The sequence below is a fragment of the Dermacentor albipictus genome, chromosome 3, assembly GCF_038994185.2.
Source record: "Dermacentor albipictus isolate Rhodes 1998 colony chromosome 3, USDA_Dalb.pri_finalv2, whole genome shotgun sequence".
NCBI lineage: Eukaryota > Metazoa > Arthropoda > Arachnida > Ixodida > Ixodidae > Dermacentor > Dermacentor albipictus.
Window position 1 is genome coordinate 23,737,351 of NC_091823.1, and position 23,309 is coordinate 23,760,659.

A 23,309-nucleotide genomic window follows, 5' to 3' on the forward strand; every position below is an offset into this window, starting at 1 on the left:
ATACAAAGCAACACAAACAAAATATGAGTGATACTAAGAATTGACATTTATTGTGACAAAAAAAATGCATGATGTTTGGAATGGGCAATTTTGTGTCCCAGCCAAGTCCCCCTACCAAAATTATAGAGCACTTTGGCTATAATAAATATACAGAGCCACAAAATCAATGCCAGGTGACAGCATGAAACCAGAAAAGATGTGTGGCACAAAATGCAATGACAGCTACAATTTAGGCACAGGCAATACAAAACATGCAAATTCACAGCAATAAAAAAAATGTGCTTATAAACTATATTTACATGGGTCTTCACATTACAGGACTGAATAGTCACCGGCAACTGTCCATTATTGTGTTTTCCGCTTCTTCTTTCGGCCTTCTGAAATTCCATCCATCTTTCGTTTTCCCTGAAAGATGGACAATGCATGGTAATTATAAGTATTGTGAAATTATTGAGACAGGCTGCCACAGTCACATATTTTTACGCTGCAGCAGGACTGATGCACTATAACATGTTACTGATGTATGGAGGATATTATTAGGGCCTGCATGAACTTTGCAAAATATGTTTTTGAAACCTCGCATAAAAATTTCACCACGAATTTCACATAAAAATGGCAATAACATGATGCTCATGAAAAGCATTTTTGAAATCGCAACATAAGAATACATAATTATCGAAGTTCTTATCATGGTAAGTGAACTACACGTAACGAATGGCTTCTTATGCCTAGTGTGGCAGTCCCATCAGCCACAGAAAACTAAAGGACACAGCTTAGAAAGCTTGTTGAGCACAGAAGAAACAAGATCTATAACATTGTTTGCACTGCCTGTAAACGTGAATCAACTCCAACTTTCCCAGTTTTCAATTCACCTTGAACACAGACGTCTGTCTGCATTATCCAAAATTGAATGAAATATTATTTGGCATTAGTTTGGAGATTATGGGAGCAGCAAAATGTTTCTTCTGGTGCGATCATGCAGCCTGGAATTAAAACATGCGTGTACTGCATTGTACTGCTCTATTTCAGGCTGCTTGTGTAGTGAGCACAAAAGCTCCTTGCAGCACTTTTCTTTCCCCCAATCTTTTTCTTATGCTTTTGGATGCACAACACATTTTGTGCTACTTTCTAGCCCCAATATAATATTTAGTGCAAGCTCCTAAACCTAATGAAAGCTTCATTGGCTGCTTACCAATAAGACAGTCAACGAGCTTGGGAGACATCTGTCGTGCTTGGTGTGGTAAAACTTTTAGCACATTACTGGCAACAGGCAATGATCAAAAGCATTGATCATTACCCATTGTTTTTATCAGTTATGAACTGCACTTGTAAATTGTAACAAATGTGTACAGTCAAGCAGTTCACTGAAACCTTATATAGAACCATAATTAGGTTTTTATGTTTGCAGTATATAGCTATGCTGTTTGTAGATCATTCGCATGCATTGAACAAACATGTGCTGCACATGCTTAGCATTTCAGTGATACTCTAGGCGGTAAGAGTTCCCCTTACACATACCATATGGGAGGAGTTGGGCCTTGGAACAGAATTCCTTATTACAGTCGAACCTCTATATAACAATGTATGAGATACTATAAACAAGTAAATATGAAATTTGGTTGGTCTTGCTTCTTTAATTCGATAGTACTCTCCTACTACAGTAAAACCTCGTTAATTCGGCAGATCGGATAATTTGGACTTATAGCTTAGCCCTGGCGGGCATATGTATTATTTAATGGAATCAAACTCTTTCATTTGAATGTATTTGGCTGACAAGGGATAATTCGGACAACTCTCGGAGCTCAGTCAACACGGAGAGCTGCAAATGTGCAATGTAAAAGAGCAAAAATGGCACAAGCATCCAACCAAAAAGAAGCAGTAGAGTCCGCATCGCCATTGTCATCAGTGGAAATCGTGTGTGAACAACACGAATGCTGCAATGCATTGTGCTAATCTTTACCTTTAGAGGCCTTTAGAGGCAGTAGTTTCAATATGACTCGGTGCACACTTTGGCCATGTGCCTTCAAAACTGCAGGTTGCCAACCACGATTGCATCAATATTGACCACAGTTTTGTCCGCAGCTGTTGCGGCAAACCGTAGTTTTGCTTTGACTTTGTGGCACGTTGCCTGTGTGCCTTCAGAACTGCACAGTTGTAGTTCTGTGGCTGCGTTGATAGCAGCTACGATTTCATTCGCAGTAGTTGTGGCAAGCAGTACCATATTTTAAAATCTAAGTAGTTTCATTTTGACTTGGTAAAAAGCTGTCGGGGATGAAAAAAAAACAGGATTTCCTGATTCATTCAGTAAATAAAAGCATGTTGCCGTAGTAAGCATTTGTCTCTTTTGTTTTCATGATACCTTTGATAATTCAAATTAACATTCGGTTAATTCGGACATTTTCGGACATTCATACAGTCTGTTAACAGCACCAGATTGACTTCGTTGGGTCGCAGGCTTGGCAAGCCAACGTACTGATACCACACGATGACACCTATCGCACAGTTGTGTCATCGCAGCGATGCATAGCTGCAGAAAACCCTTTGCTGGCTTGTCAGAGGCACCTCAGTCGCGGTTCTTTCACGTGGATCTGACGACGATTTTTTTCCTGTCAGAATGTGTGTTGCCTGTAACTAATATCGAATATAAAGAAGCTATGTTTGTGGCCAATGAAACTTAGTTATAATGAGTTTAAGTGCTGTAGATGGGTTGTCTATGACATGCTCTTGTCCTGTGGGAAGTTGAGTATAGACAAAACTGAACGTTGTGTGAACGACCACTTAAGGAAACATGCGCAAAAAATAAACAAACAAGGAGAATAAGGGTGCACATATGGTGGCCCATGTTATTGCGTGTGGATGTGGCGCTCGATCTTCAGAGACAACCATTCTACCTGTGAGCAGAAACTCTTCATTTAGATTTGCACTGGAGGCTTTCTTTGTCGGGGAGAACAGAAAGAGAATAAACATGTTTATTAAATCGATGTGTAAGTGAACTTTCTATTGCATAATTAGATTCTGGGTTCAACTTCGTGCTCAACTGCCTTTGATCTACACATGCCCGTTGATATTGTTCGATATGCACATGCGTGACAAGAGGATATATATGCAGAATCCTTCCCTGCCATTAAACAGTTTTTAATAGTGCTTGTCTATGTCTCCCTTTCTTGTGTCGGTGTATATGATTGCACTAATTTACATGTTCGATGTGAACAAGGTCTGGGAAAAGACCACACAGGTAGAGCACTGATCCTGTGTAAGTCCTCAAGAGGACATTGAATATACTAAATGCTAGTTAGACTGGACCACACAAACCTTGGGTGTACTAGGGCGGCCACCACCTCTTCGCTTCCTCTCAGCCTTCTCCTTCTCCTCGAGCTCTTGGTTCTCTCGCTCAATGAGGGTAATGAGCGTGTTACACCGTCGCTGCAGCTCCTGCACATTGCATCAGCCAAAGCAAAAGACACAAGTGGGCTCACGTGTTACCACATGAAAACGCTACATCTAGACACTAGTATCATCAGCCATAGAGATGCTGCATAATGTTGATCTCGCAAAGATGTAGTAGTTCTTCAGATAGCAGTTCTAGCTTAGAAAAGAAAGATGAACACGGAGACTGCATGACAGGTTAATGCCAAGCTTGTGGGCAAAATTATTGCAACATCAATGTTGTCTAAAAGAAGATGAATACAGTGAAACCAGTTTATAATGAACTTGATAGTTCCACAAAAAGTGGTCATTATATCAGTAGTTCGTTATATATGAACTTGCCCTTAAAAACCTTCAGAAAATTAACCACACTAAAGTGGCATCAGCAGTTACAATCCAGCAGTACTTTGGTTTGAGAATCAGATTATATATGTAATTTTTGTTTCTAGTGTGTTCTGCACATAGCTGCAAGTTTCTGTTGAAAACAGCCATCTAAAGAACAGAATGCAGCATCATATAGCTCTTTCAAAATGGCACCCTGTTCCGATCACCTGTCATTTTGAAACTGCAGGCACAGACACCATTTTTTATTCGAGAGCTTGTGATATACATAGTATTTTACTACCAGTGGGACATCACTGTATTCTGCACAAGACAGCAAATCGTTCTAGTTGGTTGGAGGCAAAACTTTGGAAACTACTGCAGCATGCTACCATTCTGCGAAGGTCTCAGACATTGTGGTCTTGGCATTACGACTGTGTGACAGCCATACAAGAGCATAAAATTACGTTAACAGTGTCACTTCTGGTGAAAAAAATGCTATGATATCCGAAAGGTAGAACATCACCACAAACCATTATAAGCAACGCATAAATGAAGCACTGCTGAACCATAATCTCCTGATAATGGTGTAGTAACAGACAATCTTTTGCAACATTGTGAGGCGGCAGCACATTGTGCAGCCTTCTCACCAATTCAGGCTGTGTGAATATCAGTAATACCAGTAACACTTGAGCAGCCATTGTTCCCATGGCGGAAGAGCATAGGTGGTTGTTTCAAATCATTAAAATAGGCGTAATGCATGTGTTGCTGCAAGGACAACTGCACAAAAACAAGAGTGCCGTGTAGTGGCATCCAATAGCGCACTGGCACGCACACCAGTGCACACTTCGCGCCATGTTGTTTGTGCTGTATGCCTCCTCCTTGGAGGCATGCCTTGAAAGCGAATAGCCTTCTTCGCAGTTTCGGAAACCCACACACACATGCTCACTCATCTCGAAGGCCACAGCCTCATCATCATCAAGTATCATCGTCACGGTTGGACTGAAGTGGGGGTGCCGCAAGTCCACTTTGGTCGCACTTCCGTAATTCAGGGTTTCAAATGCACCTGCTTTTTACCTTGACTTGGATGAACTGCTCTTTGTAACAGTACGGCAATTTAAAAAACGTTCATTACATCTGGAAGCAGTTTGTACTGCTTCCAGATTTCCAATTGTAAATGCACTGGAATGCAGTAACTTTATGACCACAAATCATGACTGATATATTGTTATCTGGAGGAAAGTTCTCAAAAGATTTTTTATAAAAGGCTAAGCAAAGTGGCAGGTAGTAAGAAATAACACCAGACAACATATGTACCTACTCTTTTACTAACAAGTTACGCTACAGGAGACTTGACAAAATAAATTAACCCACCAGCACAGACACCTTAATTTGTGAGATAGTTCCCTTTCTGTCAGAATTTTCTCTACAACCTAATAATTTCTTCGCGTAAAAGAAACGCTATGAGGTTTCCAGGAAGGCTACGTAACATTTGGCTGATTCAATGCCTGTCTGTAAGAGCAGCCCCCCTTTGTGAGAACAAACTTTCCTGCAATATGCTGGCACATGTACAATATGCCGAGGTATGGTAAATGCCAAGTAACTTACAAAGCACGGCAATCCAATTTAAGATACACTGCAGCATGGCACAGCTGGCCCAGCATCATTGCCAACTACTCAAAGATCATGTTTGAGAATAATTGTGGATCAGTTAAGGCACTTTTACATGCAAATTAAGTTACTTTTGTGTCTGCAGCATTTAGTTCGCGTGAATTTTCGATCCGCAGTTACCAGTGGTAATCATAGAAGCACTGAAAGTTTAGTTTCTCCCTCTACCAGAACACACAGAGTGGCGTTTGCAAGGCGCCCGTGAGGTGTATGGTGGATGTCTGGATGTGCATGATTATCTAACAGGCAGGCAAAGATCGTAGCCAGGTAGGTCAGAGGTAGTGCTTTGCACTACCACCTGGCCTTTACTGTGGTTTTTCTCATTTATTGAAATATATTTAGGCATCCCCAAAGCCATGGGAAGATAAAATTAAAAAGCAAGAGAAATATAACTAAAAAGCAAGAGAAAGTTATAGGAAGAAGCAAAGATATAGCATGAAGTGTGCTGGGCGCCACGGCCTCCTTATGTGTAACTCCCAGATTCACTGAAATTTGGGTAGCAACTCTGCAAGGTCGTACAAGTCTGTTGGGTGTTTTTACTCCTAATTTATGATATAAGCTTTTCTTTAGGAGAAGCTGCGCCACCAAGGAAAAAAAACTGCAATGTGCTAGCATGTCGTGACTTTTACAGACATACATAACAGCACTACTAGGCAACACCAGAAAAAGAAGTGTTGCAATAGAATGCCAATGTGCAATCATGTCTAAATGTGTGCCCATGCTTGTTTACTTAACAACTGAAAGACGTGTCTGAGGTACAGAAATGAAAACTTACAGCGGCTGTTCGGGACTTGATAAACCAATCGAAACGGAACTGTGGTGCTTGTCGGATGGCAGCACGTAGCTCATCATATACATTTTCACGGTCAAAGCCCAGCTTGTGCAACATGCACACGAGAAAGCGGTCCTCCTCCTCGGTGTAGTTCTTTCCCTTGTTCGTGCCGTAGGCCATACGTAGCTGATGGAAGGGTGCCCGGTACCGACTCATCTTGGCTTCCAGGGCACGCTTGATGGACGCTCGCCGCTGGATGCGTGCCTCACCCTTCTCAATTTGCCCCATCAGCCGCTCTATGTCCTGCAGCTCATGGCAGCGTTCCCAGAACACTGCCGAGTACTCCATCACCTGGAAAGTGCATGTACGAAATATTCATTAAACTTGCCTACATGTCCAGAGTTCGTACTCCCGCCTAATCACTTCTAGAAATGTCACTTTCTCTCAATGTATAACAGCTAGAAAACAGCACCCAGTTATATCTAAATGTCAACAACCTATTTCTAAACAGCATTATATTTTGACTGCTTCAAGTTCCTTAAAGCCACTGAAAGCTGCAAGCGTGAACAAAACTCAATGGCACCACAGAAAAAAAAAAAAGGTTTGACAAATACGATGGCTAGGACAGCAAGCACATTCTTTCAATCTCGCGCTTTTGAAGAAATCAAGTCAACCACTTGCCTCCTCAGGTGTCTTTCCCTCAACATCTCTGGCAATGCTCTCAATGTCATCACGGCCATACTTCTCATTGGCCTTGATGAACTGATTGAAGTCTCGCCGAGCCCAGTTAGTGAACCCCTACAAAGAAATGCAGAATTATGACAATTAGGATTACAAGTTTGCACAGAACAGGGGTATCAAACACAGAGCTTATATTAGCCATTTGGTCTTTTTATGCCACTTTCAATGTTCTCCTGATTACACAACTGCATTCCCATACCTGCCAACCTGGCGAGATAAAAAATCGGGAGACTTTTTATTCGAGCCAACGGGGGAAGGGGTGGAGGGGGGTTGCATTCACTGTTTCAACTTCCGGTGAAACCGGGGGGTTTCGTTCAAACTTTCAGGCAGTGTTTGGTGGGTCCTTTTGCAGGAACCTTGCAGTAGTAGACTTTGATCACTTCAAAAATTTGTCGGAGTAGCTTCGCTCAAAACATGGTCCAGACTGACGGCCCTTCACTAGCAGCAGGTGTTGGAGGGTTGTGTTGCACAATGATGAGCAGAATTCAATCCTAGATTTTCGCGCCATGTTAAAAATCCTCTCACACTCTGCCTTGCTATGCAGTATCACGAGTAAATCGAACATCACCTTAGCAACTCAGTGAAACATGTTTTCCATCAGTGTATTTTTCGTTTTTCCAACCATAGACCACTGCACATCCCACCTTTCTTAATTCAGAATGTCCTCTTGAAACTGTACACCTGTAGTGGCACAAACTCGGCTTCGAGAGCATCTAAAGCGCCTTCAGCAGATTCATTGGAATCTCGGGGCAGCAGTTGAGGGAAACTGAATAAAGAAACGAGGACTCAAGAGCGCTACCTGCGAAATAAATTTCAGGTTGGCCACTACTGCATTCTTCAGAGTTGCGTTTCAGAGTTGCGTCCACATCCATAATGCTTCGCCTCGTTGCATTTCGGAAACATTTTCCGTAGGAGAGGCCCAACGTGGTCGCTGACCCTAAGGGGTAGGCTGCGTTCGGCGAGAAATCCCATAAACAGGCACTCTACACACGTGACACTGTCGTCACAGTTGTTCCGGAGAAAGTTCACTATGTTGTCCTGCTGCTCAGTGGTGCGAACATAGCTTTGATGCTTTGCCATGGACACGTGCAGTTTCGAGTCGTCTTTGCCACCGTGAGACACGCTGTCACATACACACATTGCACAAAATTCAGAATGTTCTCCTTTTCTTGATGTCAAAAAGCACGGAAATTCAGAAGTATAAGATCACAAAAACTTCTGCAAATACCACTTCTTAAGCTTTGATAGCATTATGGCATCAAGCACAAGAGGATTGTAACTTTACATGGTGCATCACACACACACGGCCTAGCGAACACTAATCATACACACAAGCAGCAGCAACAAGATGCACTGTGGAGGAAGGCATGCATGAAATGCAACAGCTACATTGGCTCTTGCTTTGGTTGGCTTACTAGGCACCGTAGTCGGCTGCTTAGTCGATGATACCAATGGTGCTAGTAGAGTGTACTAGTGCTAGTGCGGCCGTTGATGTTGACGATTACAATGTGGCTGTTGATTCCAGGGTGCCAGTTTCGCAAAAACCATTATTGCGCGAACAGAGACCACTTTTCAGGAGATATAAGACAGTGATCGTACAATCGGAAAGTTCAGTCAAAAATCAGGAGTCTCCTGGGCGAATCGGGAGGGTTGACAGGTATGCATTTCTCTAGGTCAGCCATGAGCTGTCAAACTCACAGTAGGCACACCAGTGCAGGGCTTTCGTATGTTTTCGTATGTGTTTCGTATGTTTCGTATGTGTACACCTGGCATGTGTTTCAGACCCCTGACACACTTAGGGCCCCAGATCTCTGAGTTAGAAGACAGGTAGTGATAGAAAATACAAACAGACACAGGCTCTACTTTGTAATGTGAAGCAAAACAACTTCAGAAAGCGTAACCCACCTCAGTAAGAAGCTTCTCCTTCTCTGCAAGCTCCTCCTCAGTCAGTGGCTCTGACTCGTCAATCTTTGCCTGTTCTTCTCGTTGAATGCGGCCCGCATCTGATCCTAGATCAGGATTTTTCGGGACCTGAATATCATAAAAGCAGATTCAAATGCAACGAAAGCCACCTCAATTGCTGCACAATGGTATTTCAGATCATTATGAATTTACTAAAGGAAGATTTCAAGTGTTTTATGTGCAAAAAGACATGCAGTTGTAATTCAGCTCTAGCCCCTGTTGAAAAAGATGCAAATAGTACTGAACACCTACATGTGCAAAAAAGAACTAAGATTCTGCTTGTTTCTGCAGCGTGTTGAAAGTTTCACGTTGAAGAATAAATCGAAAATTATACCAAACAAAATTGTTCACTGTCTAGTTCACACGCACAGTGGTTCCACCTAACCACAGTAGTCACTTGCACATCAAAAAACCAGATTTTCAACCAAGTTCACACCTTGTAGCCAATGGTTTTACGGTAATAGTAAATCTCCTTGTCAAGCAGCTCAAACAGCCTTGGAGGAAAGAACTGGAAATCCTGGATGTTCGGCTGTTTTGGAGGTCTGGGTGCCTGTGTGGGGAAAAATATATGCTGTCAGAAAAGGGATGACCAGCACAATGCGCAAGCATAGGGCAATGCAACGTCACCTTGGGGGCTTTTGGTTCGCTCACACGCAGGGCCTCCCTGAAGTACGCATCGACTGCATAGTTGGCCTTACGCTCCCGTTTGGGTGGTTCGATCCAATTCAGCCCCCCGCTCTGCAAGGAGATGGTAAATAGATGCAAATATTATAACAAATAAATGCTGCAGCACACTTATTGGCACACCTCTTCCTCAGTGGTAGAACAGCCATATGACCTTTTGGCATTGATCTTGGTGCAGGCAAAACTGATGTGGCTCAGCGATATAAGCGCTTTTGGTGCAGTGTCAAACGTACATCTATATACCACATGGTCACAGTATTAAAGGAGCCCTGATAAACTTTGTTGTCAAGTTGTGAAATGCATTTGAAGTTAAACTAGACTAATTCAGAAATACTTTGCAGCAAAAATTACTTCAATGCATTCTGCAGAAGCAGGGTTATTGGCAATCAAAGATTGCCTATGACCCCCTTCGCGGTGCTCTCGCTTTTTCTTCAATGCCTGGCAGTGCAAAGGCTACAGCGGAGCAGGGCGTGGCCACCACGCTCTGCCTACTGAACGTCACTGTGGTACGCTGTTCAAATGTACTTTTGGACCCTCACATAGACGCCACTATTTCCGATTTTGGTGCCAAAGACGCACCAAATGCGGTTGTCCTCCGTGAGCTGCCCTGCACTCAGCGAGCAAGCTTGTCATAACGCCCTACAACATTTGCGGCATCTACATTACGTAGCCGACTGCAGCTACATGCAACTGTAGTGCAATTGAGTGCGCGATTGCACTCATGTGCTCCAGTCTGACCATGCTACATGGTGCAGACTGGTTTTGTGTGCACCATTTGCGGCAAAGGTCTTGTGACTTCCTTCGCAGTGCAGTCGCAGCGCCCTCCTTCACCTGAAACATGCTTTTCACCACTGCAAGCACATCTCAATTATTTTTTCGCCAGTGAGCCGATCACCAGCAGATCATATGTCCATTGCGATGTAGCCAGCACTCTTCATCTTTGACACCTTGACACAGAGTCAAAATGAAACTACTGTTTGCCGCAACAGCTGCGGACAGTTTTCAAGAATGACAGCACCAACTTACCCAGCTGTTCATACATGCAAACATACTTAGGCTTAGCACTCAGAGGGTTGAAAACCAAGTACCTCCTCACCTTCTGTTTCTCTCTGTAGTCCTCCCCTTCAAACTTGTAGACAGATTCCTGCGGAGTGTCAAGGGTAAAGTTGCGCAAGGAGCCCTCGCCGAGCGACTCGAGCTTGGTCTTAAGCTCTTCTGTCTTGCGCTCGCCCTTCTCCAGGATGGCGTCAATGTCCTCGTCTGTGATCTCGCTATCCTTGGATGCAAAGATGTGGTCCGCCCCATGTCGAATCATGCCCAGCATCTCCTCCTTGCCAATCTTGGCCTGAGCATCCACAAGCCGGCCTGCATTTCATTTTTCTGAGTCAGCTCCACTCAGAATCATGGAACGCACTTTACGATTTACAGTAAAGTAAAGATGCCATGAGGTCAGCTTCAAAAGAATAATAAAAGGAAAATTAAACTTCACCGCTATAAAGTATGCTGCCAGCTAGGCAGCGTGGTTAAGCGGACAAATGGTACAAGTTCCACTCCAAGAAAAGTATCAATAACAAGCTCGTCAGTCACACATACTGATAACCCCAAAGCTTAGTTTTCCCTACAGAGAAACACCTATAGGGAAAAAAGAAGTAAAGGCAGAGTTTCCCAAGACCTACCCTGTGTGAAAGCCTGCCTTGTTTATCAACATAAAATGGAACCGGCCTTGACACCAGCATGGCTGTGAAAAGGTAATCTCACTTTGTCTCAGCGCTATGTCCACTGTAATGCTGTTGACTGTGCGTCACACTTTCTGCTAGACAATTTTTAACATAGGACGCCTGCATGCTATATGCGGATACGGCTGCACATACTGCAATGAGCTCTGCCCTTTGTATTCTATAGGGCTCTAACGTAAAAAGGTAGGGTGTGTCACGAATCCTTTTGCGCTTCTTTGTTCATTTTGTGCTCAATTATGCTCTGGAATGGTATTCTTGGCCAATACGTTTCAGAGATACAATCACTTTCGCAAGATCTTGCGCGACTCGGCACAGAATGCATCAGCGTAACCAGCCGCCAGCATTCCTGGCATAGCGCTAAGTTCGCTATCTACGCACAGTGCCAGAAACGTCGGCTGCGTACTTCAGCAACTCTAATGCAAAGTATCATGAAAGTGGTAGCGGTACTTAAATGAACCCTCGAGAATGCTGCCCGTGTGCTTGATATCTTTGATAAACAAAGCACAAATGGCAAAAATGATGTGCCACTTTCATTATGAAAACTCATTTAAAGAATAAGAAATTCCTGTCTGTGAAGGTAAATTCCACACGTCTCTTTTTTCTACATTACATTTACATCTGCTACATTCCTTCTTTTAAAAATCTGTGGCATGTTACATCAATGTGCATTTTTTTACTTTCTTACATTAAGCCTGCGAAAACTGAGGGTGCATTACAATCGGGTAGATCAAGAATCGGGTACTACTACCCGTCTCCCATCTTGCAACAAAAGAGCATGGAAGAGCCTAACATTTTTAAATTGAAGTGTAGTTGCACTTCAGAGTACATTTAACTTTAAAAAAGTAATGTGCCTCATGAAGTATGGAAGCTAGTGATGTTTAATAAATTTTTATTTACAGATCAAATTGATCACAAATATTGGAAAAAATTTGACTTCAGACATCGAACACTAAATATTTATTTTAAAGAAAATGAAGAAACACACAACTTCAGTGGAAGCAATAAATTTCACCAAGAAATATTTCTCTTGATTTGGCGCTAACAATCAACACTGAATTTTAACAAAAGACTTGGAGGACACTTATGCCTCGCCTTTAAGAGTGGAACACGATAGCGTAATCGGGCCTCATTTACATCGCCTTCTAATACGCTTGCCATGGTCTTGAGTCGCATAACTATGTTATTACTACGAGCGCACACTCCGGTGCTTTATGCCCTAGCGCCGACATCATCACTCCTCCTAGCAACCTCCGCAAGCAATGGAAGCAAGCCGCTACTGTCTCAATGTCACACGCACAGGCATTCATTCCCTCATGGTGGTTGAGGTGTCCACTGAGAAGCGAGATGGTTACTTCACCTTTCCTTTTCTCCAAAATAAAATTTTTATGCGATACAAACTCATCAGGTTGTTAAAGTACAATGGCCTATTACAACTGCCATCAACTTCACATAATTACCGCATTCATAATTAGGATATTCATAATTACTCATGTAACATCAGTACATGTCTCTAACACACATCATTGACTTAAAAGACAACAAACCACTCACTATTTTTCTGCCGCATTTTACTGAGAAATTCAATTAGTTCACTAATGCCTATGCGTCATGCGGAGGGCTTGCATGGTTCAGGATGCGTGGTTTGGGATAATGTTTTCTCTAGCGTACAACGCCACCGACATCTGATTTTCCGTGACATGGGGTCCTTAATGCTGCCATGTTAAGAAAACATTTTTTTAATCTGGTAACTAAGACATGAAAAATAGAAGTGGTGGTCCATATACTACTACCGAAACCACTGCCTCTCAGTATTGGTTCAGCATTTCCAGTAGAAATGAATTCACATTTGAAACGGCTGTGGAGTGTTTTTTTTACAATCAGGGAATGTGCATACCTTACATGCACCACATCCACCCTGGAGAGAAAGAGGCAAAGAGTGTGCGTGCATGTGTGTGTGTACTGTAACTGCCAACGGTGCTAAGTGGTAAGTTCACTATGTGCGGCACTAGAATGAGCACTAACCCACCTTGCTGGATGACCACCGTGTCAAGTCGCAGCTTCACTTCAGCCCTCTCGACAATGCGTTCCTCAACAGTGTTCTCAGTGATCATACGGAACACACGCACAGCTTTCGTCTGCCCAATACGATGGGCCCTGTCCATGGCTTGCAGGTCAACCTGAGGGTTCCAGTCTGAGTCGAACAGGATAACGACGTCTGCGGTTGCAAGGTTTATGCCCAAGCCACCCGCACGGGTTGAAAGCATAAACAGGAACTTGTCACTGTTGGGCTTGTTGAACTCATTGATGGACAGCTGTCAGGGAAAGAATATAATAAAGAACTTGTGAAATGCTGATGAAATCGACAGAAGAACATAAAACAGGAGTGATAAGAGCTGACAAAATATGCAAACAGTATTCATGAGAATGGTGTCATGTCACTACAAGTTGAGAACATACAGCAGACAACATAAAATTAAGGCACTGAATGGAACTGGCTTCATAAAGATTTACGTGCACCTTTCTTCAACAAAGCAATGTTGTGCTAACATATAGCCGGTTCAATGCTTTGCCAACACTGAATCATTACATCATCTTAAGAAAACCACTTTCCTGAAAAGCTACTAAGCGAGCCAAACGAAGAGCTATGCATACTGTGACACAAAGATGTCTAGATATCACTGCAGCAACAATTAAACTGCCCACAACTTTTATGATTAGCAGCGACATAATAAACACTTACACACAGCACTCAGGTGGAACCCAAACTTTTATTTGCTTGTTTCTCACAAAGTTCTGCTTACTAAAACAAGTAATTTTTTAAGAGGTCAGATCAAATAATGTGTACAAAAAGGATGTTTTACCGTGCGCTCTTCATGGGGTGTTTGGCCATCAAGACGACAGTAGTTATAGCGCCGCCAGAGGCAGTAGTCTTCCAGGATGTCAAGCATGCGTGTCATTTGAGAAAAGATCAGCACACGAGAGCCCTGGGCTTTCAGCTTAGGCAGAAGTTTATCAAGGATCACCATTTTGCCGCAGTTGTAGACTATGTGCTCATCTGTAGTGTACGGTGGTCCTAGAAGAAGCAGCAGCAAAGTACCAGTAAATCACGGTAGTTCGTATACCTGATGGGTGCGCTCTCAATGATCAATCAAAGCTATTTCTTTGCTGGGCACAGTTATGCATGTGCTAAACTTACCTTCTGATTAAATCAACAACAGTTATTTCACACATTTAGATGCAGTTGCCACAATTATTCAAAGCAAAGAGGCATCAGCAAATTTTATGATGGCAGCTCTGAATGACAACTGGGAGTGCACACGTCAATGTGCACACGATTAAAGTGGCAACCCCATGCATACGATATTCAAGCAACGCAACAGGCGCACTCTGTCGTGCGGTTGCGTTGCAGCGTGAAGCAACCGCATGAACGCGACATCGGAAAAAAAGAGTAGCGGCAGATTTAACATTGTTTGAATAAATACTATCACGCGCTTGTAAAAAACCTGAATCGTACAAGGTAAATGCTCCACTATGGTGTATAATATGCTATCAACCCCAGCGGAAATCCATCCCATGCGACCAGCGTAAAATGTTGTGGTGCCACCTGGTGAGCCAAACTTAAAACACTTTCGCAGCACTCAGTGGTGTCTCAGGACAGCGTCAAAACAAACAACCGATCTGAATAATAACTACAAGAGAGTGCAGATGCTTTTTCCTCAGCTTGAGATGAGACGAAGTGATGGCTGATTTAACTATTTTTTTGCTGCCATGGCAGAGAGCAAGTTGCAAGAGCAAACTTAGACCGAAGCGGGTGGACCAGTTTATGTCATGCTGTTGCACAATCGCCCTGTCCCCAGCAGATATCGCCGCACTGACTTCCAGGCGACAAGCTATGTTTTCTGGCTGGCAAAAAACCGGCGATGTGACAAGTGACAGCGACGAATCACTCTCTGCAACGGCAACAGCCATTGCTTGTCACTTGTCACCATCGCTTGAAAATCACATGTATGCGATTGCGCCTTAAAGCTACAACAAAATGTTCAATTTTCTTGTTCTCCCAGAATCCCTTCGGAGAAGGCCATGCACTGCCGTTCCCAATTTAGCAAATTATTTCCCTTGCAGTCTTAATACAATAGTCTTTTAAATGACCCACACACATGGTGACTTAATTCTTTGAGATAAAACTACAATCATTGTGTGGTCTTGCTGCTTTGTTTTTACTGAGAGGCCTTAACTGAGGGAGCTACATGAGCACTGTCTTTGTCAGTATTTTTCACGTGTAGCTGTCCATCATTCAAACCAAAAAAGGTAGAGAATATTGATGTGATCATTGCTTTATCTCCTTGTTGATGATATGGGGCTTTGTTTTGGCATAAGGGCGGCTTGGCCAAAGAGCACCAGAACAATCTAAAAGGAATTTACACATTGGTGCACACGTGATTAGGGATACAAAATGTTTTCAAAGGTCAAATTGCTCAACAAATAAAGAGCGCGGCATAAAAAGCCATCTTAAATTATGTAAAATGTTAAAATTTTTATCGCAGTGTCTAGCACTGGTATAGTGCAGTATTTACTCGACTAATGATCACACTTTTTCAAAAAAATTTGACACAAATTTAGGGGTGCGATTTGCGCGGGGTAAATTTCCTGGAAAAAAAAAACATTTTCACGCCATGTTTGCTGCGGGATGACAAGTGAACAAACAGGTGGCTGCCACCAAAACAGTGCGGGACACCAAAACAAAAATGGCAGCCGACGAAGCAAGCCGAACGCAATATTTGTTTCTTCTAGCGAGTACGCCACGTGTATTGAAACAGTTTCTTCCATATCAGTAATGAATCCCTACGATCACCCTACGTAACAATATCGTTAATATCAGTAAGTTTGTGGCAATAATGTAGCCATGTCCACTTTGAGAGGACAGAAACAGAGATGGGCACGCTCATCTGCCAGTGACACAGACACACATGGCGTGCATGCTGCGAAAACTGCGGCATTTGTCTTCACTACAATCCTAATATGGCACGTTTCCTCTAAGGGTGGGCGAATATCTTAGCAGTGCTACAAGTGCCAGTGTATGAATAGGGTACACTTCTAATGTGTCAATGTAAATGTGGTTATTGTCGTTGCCGCTTGCGATTTCTTGCATGCCCACAAGTGCCTTTTTTTTTTTTTACCACAACCATTCTAAAGCCAAGGCAAGTTTGATTGTAGATATTTTTCTTCTTAGAAGTCCAGAAAGTGATGAAAGGAATGAAATGGGTCATCTGCCTAAGAATCTGTTTGGTGCGTGCAGACCGCTTGGTAAGTTTTGGAAGAGTTGTTCGCGTAGCATTCAACAGATGGCAAGCTGAATCATCATCAGCTAGACTTGGCACATGACTTATTGCTACAACAAGTTCAGGGTGCGATCATTACGCAGGAAAAAAAGAAAATCGAATTTTGACAACAAAATTCAGTGGTACAATCATTACGCGAGTGCGATCCTTATGCAAGTAAATACGGTATGTACAGAGCTTTGCCGAAATTGTGGCTACACTAAGATTAAGATCAAAATGCAGGAACACTATCACAAACCTGACATTCAAAGCTAACCAGAAAGCCATACCTAACCACGCAAATCATCGCAGCCAGATTTTTTTTTTTTTATAGCTTGCTAAGCGGTCTGAAATCAGACATCATGCAGAAATGCTAATATCACAATTGATTTAAAAAGGGTTCTCTTTCAAGGAACTGCTTGAAATTGTAGGAGCATTAAACTGACTGCATTCTGCACAGTAACCTAAAAGGGGCCCTGCAGTGGGATCTTGACTACCTGGGGGTACTTTCACATGCACCTAAATCTAAGTACATGTACCTAAACTAAGTACATTCTTGCATTTCATCCCCATTGAAGCACAGCCTCTGCAGTTGGAAATTAACATGCAGCCTTGTGCTCAGCATGTTGACATCATTGTCACTGAGCCATCATGACAGGTCCTTTTTACCTTACTTGGATAGTTGTGTAAAAAAGAACCTGAATGCAAGCCTTCAAGTTCCTAACCCAGCCACAGTATCATTATATGTAAATAGACATAATTCCTTAATTTCACCGAGTGCTCGGTGTGACAAAAGCCTCAGTTACAGCTAATCAATGCCTCTTGACCTCAAAGCTTTCCTAGTAATTTCAATTGCACCCCTGGATATACATTCCAAGCCCTTTTCTCAAGGGGGTGATTTTATATGCACAACATGAAAAAGGCTATTAACATGTCATTATGCACGATGGTCACTTATGAAAACATGGCACATCTAAGAACCCACCAGGCTCTGCTCCGTCGAAGAGGTACGGATGGTTGCAGCACTTGCGTAGCTGCATGAGAATGTTGAGCAGTCGCATCTTATCCACTTTTCCAGCTCCGTTGACAACATCAATGTCCTTCAACAGGCACTTGGTGTACCACTCACGCTGCATCTTCGACAGGCCGACATAAATTTTCACTTCCTTCTTGGGCGGCAGCTTTTTCTCTACCTCAGACTTTAGACGACGCAGCAGGAACGGGCGCAGAACAGCATGCAGTCGCTCCACAAGGTGATTGTCACCCAGGCAATTGTTGGTGTTGAACCAAGCGTCAAAGTCCTGCGTTAAAACAGCACAGCAATGTCATGCTGCACTCGCAATACAGTGAACTCACAAATACAAAACTATGGTGTTAGGAATTATATATGCTGACATAAAAATATATTTATGCTTTATTTTCAGAGAAAATCTTACAATGTGCCGCAGAAGTTCATGAAACTATAATATCAATAATAACAATAAGAAAAAAATACACTTGAGAACAAATTTGAAAGTGATGTCTTGACCATTAGCAGACAAGGTGTTATCATATGTAATTTAGTCATCACAAGACATCATTTTTATAACTTCACAAGTAACTGTTCTTACTCACTAGCAGTATTTGATCCAGCTTACACTCGCTCACACTTCGAAATGGTTTCTAGTCTCGATGTAATTTTTGTTTGTTATTTTCACACAGTGATATGTATTTAAAATCTAAAATAAAATTTGCTACACATATGCTCAAAGAACAAAATGGCATTTGTGTATAATACTTTTTTTAACAGTACAATTCAAGTGGCAAATAAGGCAACAGTTTCATTAGATGCCATTATTTACACATAAGTGAGCATCATGCTACCCATTTAGCAAAACAAATGAAGTAATTTTCTCAACAGCAGAAATCAACTGCATATTGCCTTCACTAAAGTTTACAGTAGGCAATCAGTAGACAAGCACATTTATGAACAATTTGTGTTAGTGCTCTTGTAACATAGAACTGTGCCAGAACTATTGTTGAATTCCAATGGCGGAGTCGGAGCAAGTTTTTCTGCTCGTTTCAGAGCAAGTTAGTTCCAATGGCAGAGTGAGGGCGGGAATAAGGTGTTCCAATGAGAGAGTCGGAGGGGATTCAGAGCGGGAGTCACTCAGTGGAGCAGAAAAAGATGCACCACCAAAATCGGTGGAGTGGACCGGAACTCTGCGTGACGTATTTCCTTTACCACGTTTGTCTGCTGGGAGGCGCCACCGGTCATGACTCGCGAGGAAGCAAAAGCTGCTGCACGCTTGGCGAGATATCCATTCCGCACTTTTAAAAACACAACAGGTGAACGGTGCTGAAGAGACAAGTGACCGGTGCGGCGGTGCTTGGAGCAAACAGCGGAAGGAAATGACAGACAACACGCAAGGTATACAGGGTAGTTCTGTGATAGAACTTCCGCTTCCGCCTTGCTCCGGCGGCGCAGGTTGTGTCCCACTCATGGATCTGGAGGTGTTGCTTTGCGCCAGAGTCAAGTGCTCGCTCGCGGGGTTCGTCGGCTGCTCCAACTCCGCCATTGGAATTCAACATATATCTCTGCAGCAAGTTCTCAGCTATACAATCACATTGCGCAGATGTCATAACACTGCATTAGGTTGCTAGCACATTGAGCAAGAGAAAAAATTGCTACCATACCTCAGACGAGTTGAATACATCAGGAAGAAGAAAGTTGAGCAGGGCCCAAAGCTCGTGCAGGTTGTTTTGCAATGGGGTGCCAGTCAGCAGCAAGCGATTTGTCGTCTTGAACTCTCGCACAATCTCAGACAACTGCACAGGTAACCAAAGTACCAAAAGTAATGAATTAATGCAGTTGAACCAAACAAGAATGCGCCCTCGCCAAACATAAGAGAGAACTAAACCAACATAACGTTAACTTTATTAAATAGTCATGTGGCACGATGCAAAACAGCACCACACAGGGGAGGGAGGAGCCCCAACTTGAATTGATGCAATTTTTTTCCACAATACATTTAAAAAATATGTAAACTAGTATCAGATGCTTTCCTGGATGCACACTAATGTGCATGCAAATCTCTGCAGTATATCAAAATTTTAATAATTGCACCACATTGCAAGTTGTCTTTAAAGCTATCATCAACAAACAGGACAAAAAACAGTGCAATTAAGGCAAATTAATTTACTGCCAACAGCCAAGTCAGTGCTTCACATCTGGATACCATACTAATTATTAGAATCTAGGTCGATAGTACCTTTTTTTTTTTCAGATAATGATATACCAAACTCTAGGGTCGACTTAGATTCGAGGTTTTTGAAAAGAATGCACCTGTTTTTAATTGAAATTGATAAATATGGTGCACAGCTAGTGCCATCTAGAAGTCAGTATCACAGCTGCTACTAGCCGCACCAGTAGCCAACTGACGTACACGAGCAACGTCACAATTTAGACCTGTGTCGTATTGGAGCTGGTTCTTTATTCCATGGTATAAGCATGCGGCGTAGCGTTATCGTAACAGCACCAAAAAGACGATGCCATTATAGTGCCGCTCTTAAACGAAAAGCTGTGCTAGCCGCAGGGGCATCAATGAGAAAAACCTCCGTCCTTGGGAGATACTTTTTGCGTGCTTCACAACAAGTATGGCATTTACTATTTGAAGATAGTGCACTGTTTGGTGATGACAGTGATAAGGAAGATAATGACGAGGCTAGCAGCGATGGTGACACAGAATGAGCTTGGCACATTCATTACTCAACAAATGCTGTTTTAATTTTGTGAACGCTGTCCTCACTTTTTTGTTCAGCCTACATTCGAGGCAAGTTTCTTTCGGGCGTTGGCTTAGAATCGGGGCCGGCATAGATTCAAGTAAATACGGTATATACTATGTATGACCTCACATCCACAGCAATGGGTGGTAGCATATTTTGCTCACGGTGTAACCCATTGTCTTGTCTGCTTTTCTTGATGCTATCACTCAGCCTAGGCATGCTTGCACTTCATTTGAGGCCTTTGTTTTGTATAGGCAACTGCGCAGAAAGAAGGGTGAAAGGAAGAGGCGGGCCTCCATTGCTAGGCGACACTTGTCTGGGCGCAGCATGCACTCACAAAACCTGATGTGTCATTGCCTCTGCAATAAAAAAAAAATGTGCCCTCCTGGTGCTTTTTTTTTCCTCCGGTGCCATCTCAAGTTTTCCCAACCCATGTGTCAGGGTGTCCAGGGTGTCTACCAAGATGACATTTCCAAATTCCCTAAGTTTTCCAGGTTTTCCCTGAGTGCCATTGCAAATTTCCCTGAGTGATGCAGACTATGTTTTATGTCAAGACAGGCTGAAACCATATCGCCTGATGCTGTCTGTCACTCTCTAGTAAGCACATGAAAAAATAAAAAGCAACTCAATCCAATTGGAATACTAAGGAGTAGTGTTTATGTTATTCAAAAAGAGAATAGAAGGCAGGGGTTAGTAAAATGCACAGCAAATAAAGTGTCTTCAAAAAAAATTGCAAATGAAGTCGGACATTCTCAAATACGAACAAAAAGGAGATGCATACAGAAGCAAATATTTTCGAATATGAGCTATTTCTATCAACTTATAGCAAGCTCAGTGGTATGAGGCCCGAACTCTGTCACAATTGAGATTCTCTCTCAACAGCTCGTAAGTCAACCTCACCTGTCCTGACATACTCTCAGCCCGCGCACGATGCTTGAGTGTTGTGTTTTACTGCTTTAAAGAGTATTTTGGTTTGGATGAGGGACAGCTGCATCTCGGCATCAGCCAAAACTTGGCATCAGCCAAATTTTTCGAGCTCAAGCTCCTTCAAAACGGCGGCAGCAAGCTTCCTTTCCCGTTTATTCCTCAATGTGTAGGTCATATCTGTTCCTGTCCTCCTTCCGCCACTCGTTTGCGCCAAGGACCATTTGAAGCATCTTGGTCAGTTGCACAGTCCACGACCAATTTTTCGAACTCCCTAGGGGACGCGAAAACATCCGAAAAATCGGCCAGTTGGAAAAAAATACATGCGTGTCATTTACTGCCCTTAGAGGCTCAAACCACCACAGGCACGATCGAAAGCGCCCTGAAGGCCTGTCGGTACACATATTAGGCATATCGGTGCTCGTACTGTGACAGGAAATACCGGGTGCACGCGTGTATAACTAAGGTATACATACTGTGTTCCGTGGCAATAGCCCCTTCCCACACTTTTTATGCTTCACTGCAATACTTTCGCGTATGCTTCACCAAGCAACATTTCTGTATAGAGGCGAAGCTAACTTTCAGGAACCGGCATTATGCAATGCACCGTGCTTTTCAAGTTTATAAGCCAATCACGAGGACCACGATGGCGGAGTCCCTGCCATTGCTGACAGCAGCTAATTCTTTCAATAAAAAACTCGGCACCCAACGGCAAGAGGCTTCATAGCGAACGTCAAAGCAGCTAGGCCTAGCGTTGCTGCAGTGGTGGAAACAGCTGCCAGCGGATCTGCGTGCAAGAGTGCCGGTACGAGGTGGCGAAACAATCAAAACGGCAGCGGTGGTGCCTTTGATTATTGCCGTTTCGGACCTGCGGTCACGGCAAAACGTTCGGAAAATCGGACGGCGAAGAGTTCTTGCGTCGGAAATTTAATACATTCTGACACGGTTGACTCAGTGGGGTACATGGCAGTGCCACGAAGCCGTCTAAATTATTGGGAATCCGGATAGTCGGTCGTTGACTGTACACTGGCCACTCCTCCCGCCGACGAAAGGGCGTCAAAGACAATTCATTACGAGTCCTGTCTGTTACTCCAGCCAGCATTACCGCGACTTTCAAAGCTTTCAATAAAATTGCCGCTAATTTTCCCTGATAGCGCCCAAATTCCCTGAGTTTTCCCTGACTTTTTCCAGACAACTCAAAATCCCTGAGAATTCCCGGTTTTCCCGGTTGGTAGACACCCTGGTGTCCGCTTTCTACGCCTTGACATCTGCTAGCCTACTGTTCCGGCTACTGTAAAAGATAAAAGATACACGGAAATCTAAGGATCCTCAGATTTCCTAATATTAGTTCATAATACTGAGGCATTATTAGCATGACACAGAAATTGGATAATAATCGTTATTCTGAAAGGTTCAGTATTCTCATGTTCGTTGTACTGAAATATTTTTATATTAAAACTATAAGCAGTCAGCAGGGCGTTTCTGGGAAGTTTGTTAATGTGGTATTCGTAGCGATAATGTTTCAGTGTACTGAAACACAAGACGTTAGGAAAAGTTTGCTGTTTGGCTAGTTGGTACATGATGCTAAGAACAAAAACAGCCTAAGAAACGGGACAAAGAAGAGTGACAAACACAATGCTGACTATCAGTTAAAGGGACAGGCGTATGGGGCACAAGAAACAGCCAAGACAAGGAGGGGGCAAGAAAGAACCTCTGTTTAAAGAAGCATCAAACAAATACTAATAAGGAAAACCAGCTAAACACATACAGCTGAATCTCAATAATTCAAACTCAAAGGGGCCTGAAAATTTGTTAAAATTAAAAGTTTAAATTGAAGGAAGTTAATCAAATAGGGGACTTAACTGCAGCGGCACATGTGCACTGAGCTAACACATGAGAGAGAAGTTCCACAAGATTTATTCACACGTACTTACAAATTGCAGTCAGTTGTTAGGCGTATCGGCGTTCGCACTGTGATAGGAGACGGAGGGT

The 23,309-nt window shown here is 42.9% G+C and overlaps 1 protein-coding gene across 3 annotated transcripts in view; it reads right to left on the minus strand.

Moving 5' to 3' along the window:
* Positions 1–24: 24 nt before the first annotated feature.
* Positions 25–23,309, minus strand: part of Iswi (Imitation SWI) — a 36,730-nt gene continuing 13,445 nt past the window's right edge. For all 3 annotated transcript variants that reach the window (XM_065434329.2, XM_065434330.1, XM_065434331.2), the window contains exons 7-18: positions 19,305–19,436; positions 17,614–17,929; positions 14,172–14,383; positions 13,337–13,622; positions 10,671–10,939; positions 9,518–9,628; positions 9,327–9,440; positions 8,834–8,959; positions 6,869–6,985; positions 6,191–6,538; positions 3,313–3,432; positions 25–405 (exon numbers count right to left, since the gene is read on the minus strand). In XM_065434329.2, coding sequence (XP_065290401.1) covers positions 346–405; positions 3,313–3,432; positions 6,191–6,538; positions 6,869–6,985; positions 8,834–8,959; positions 9,327–9,440; positions 9,518–9,628; positions 10,671–10,939; positions 13,337–13,622; positions 14,172–14,383; positions 17,614–17,929; positions 19,305–19,436 — 2,211 coding nt within the window. In that variant the 3' untranslated portion in view covers positions 25–345. The remainder of the gene's footprint in view (positions 406–3,312; positions 3,433–6,190; positions 6,539–6,868; positions 6,986–8,833; positions 8,960–9,326; positions 9,441–9,517; positions 9,629–10,670; positions 10,940–13,336; positions 13,623–14,171; positions 14,384–17,613; positions 17,930–19,304; positions 19,437–23,309) is intronic.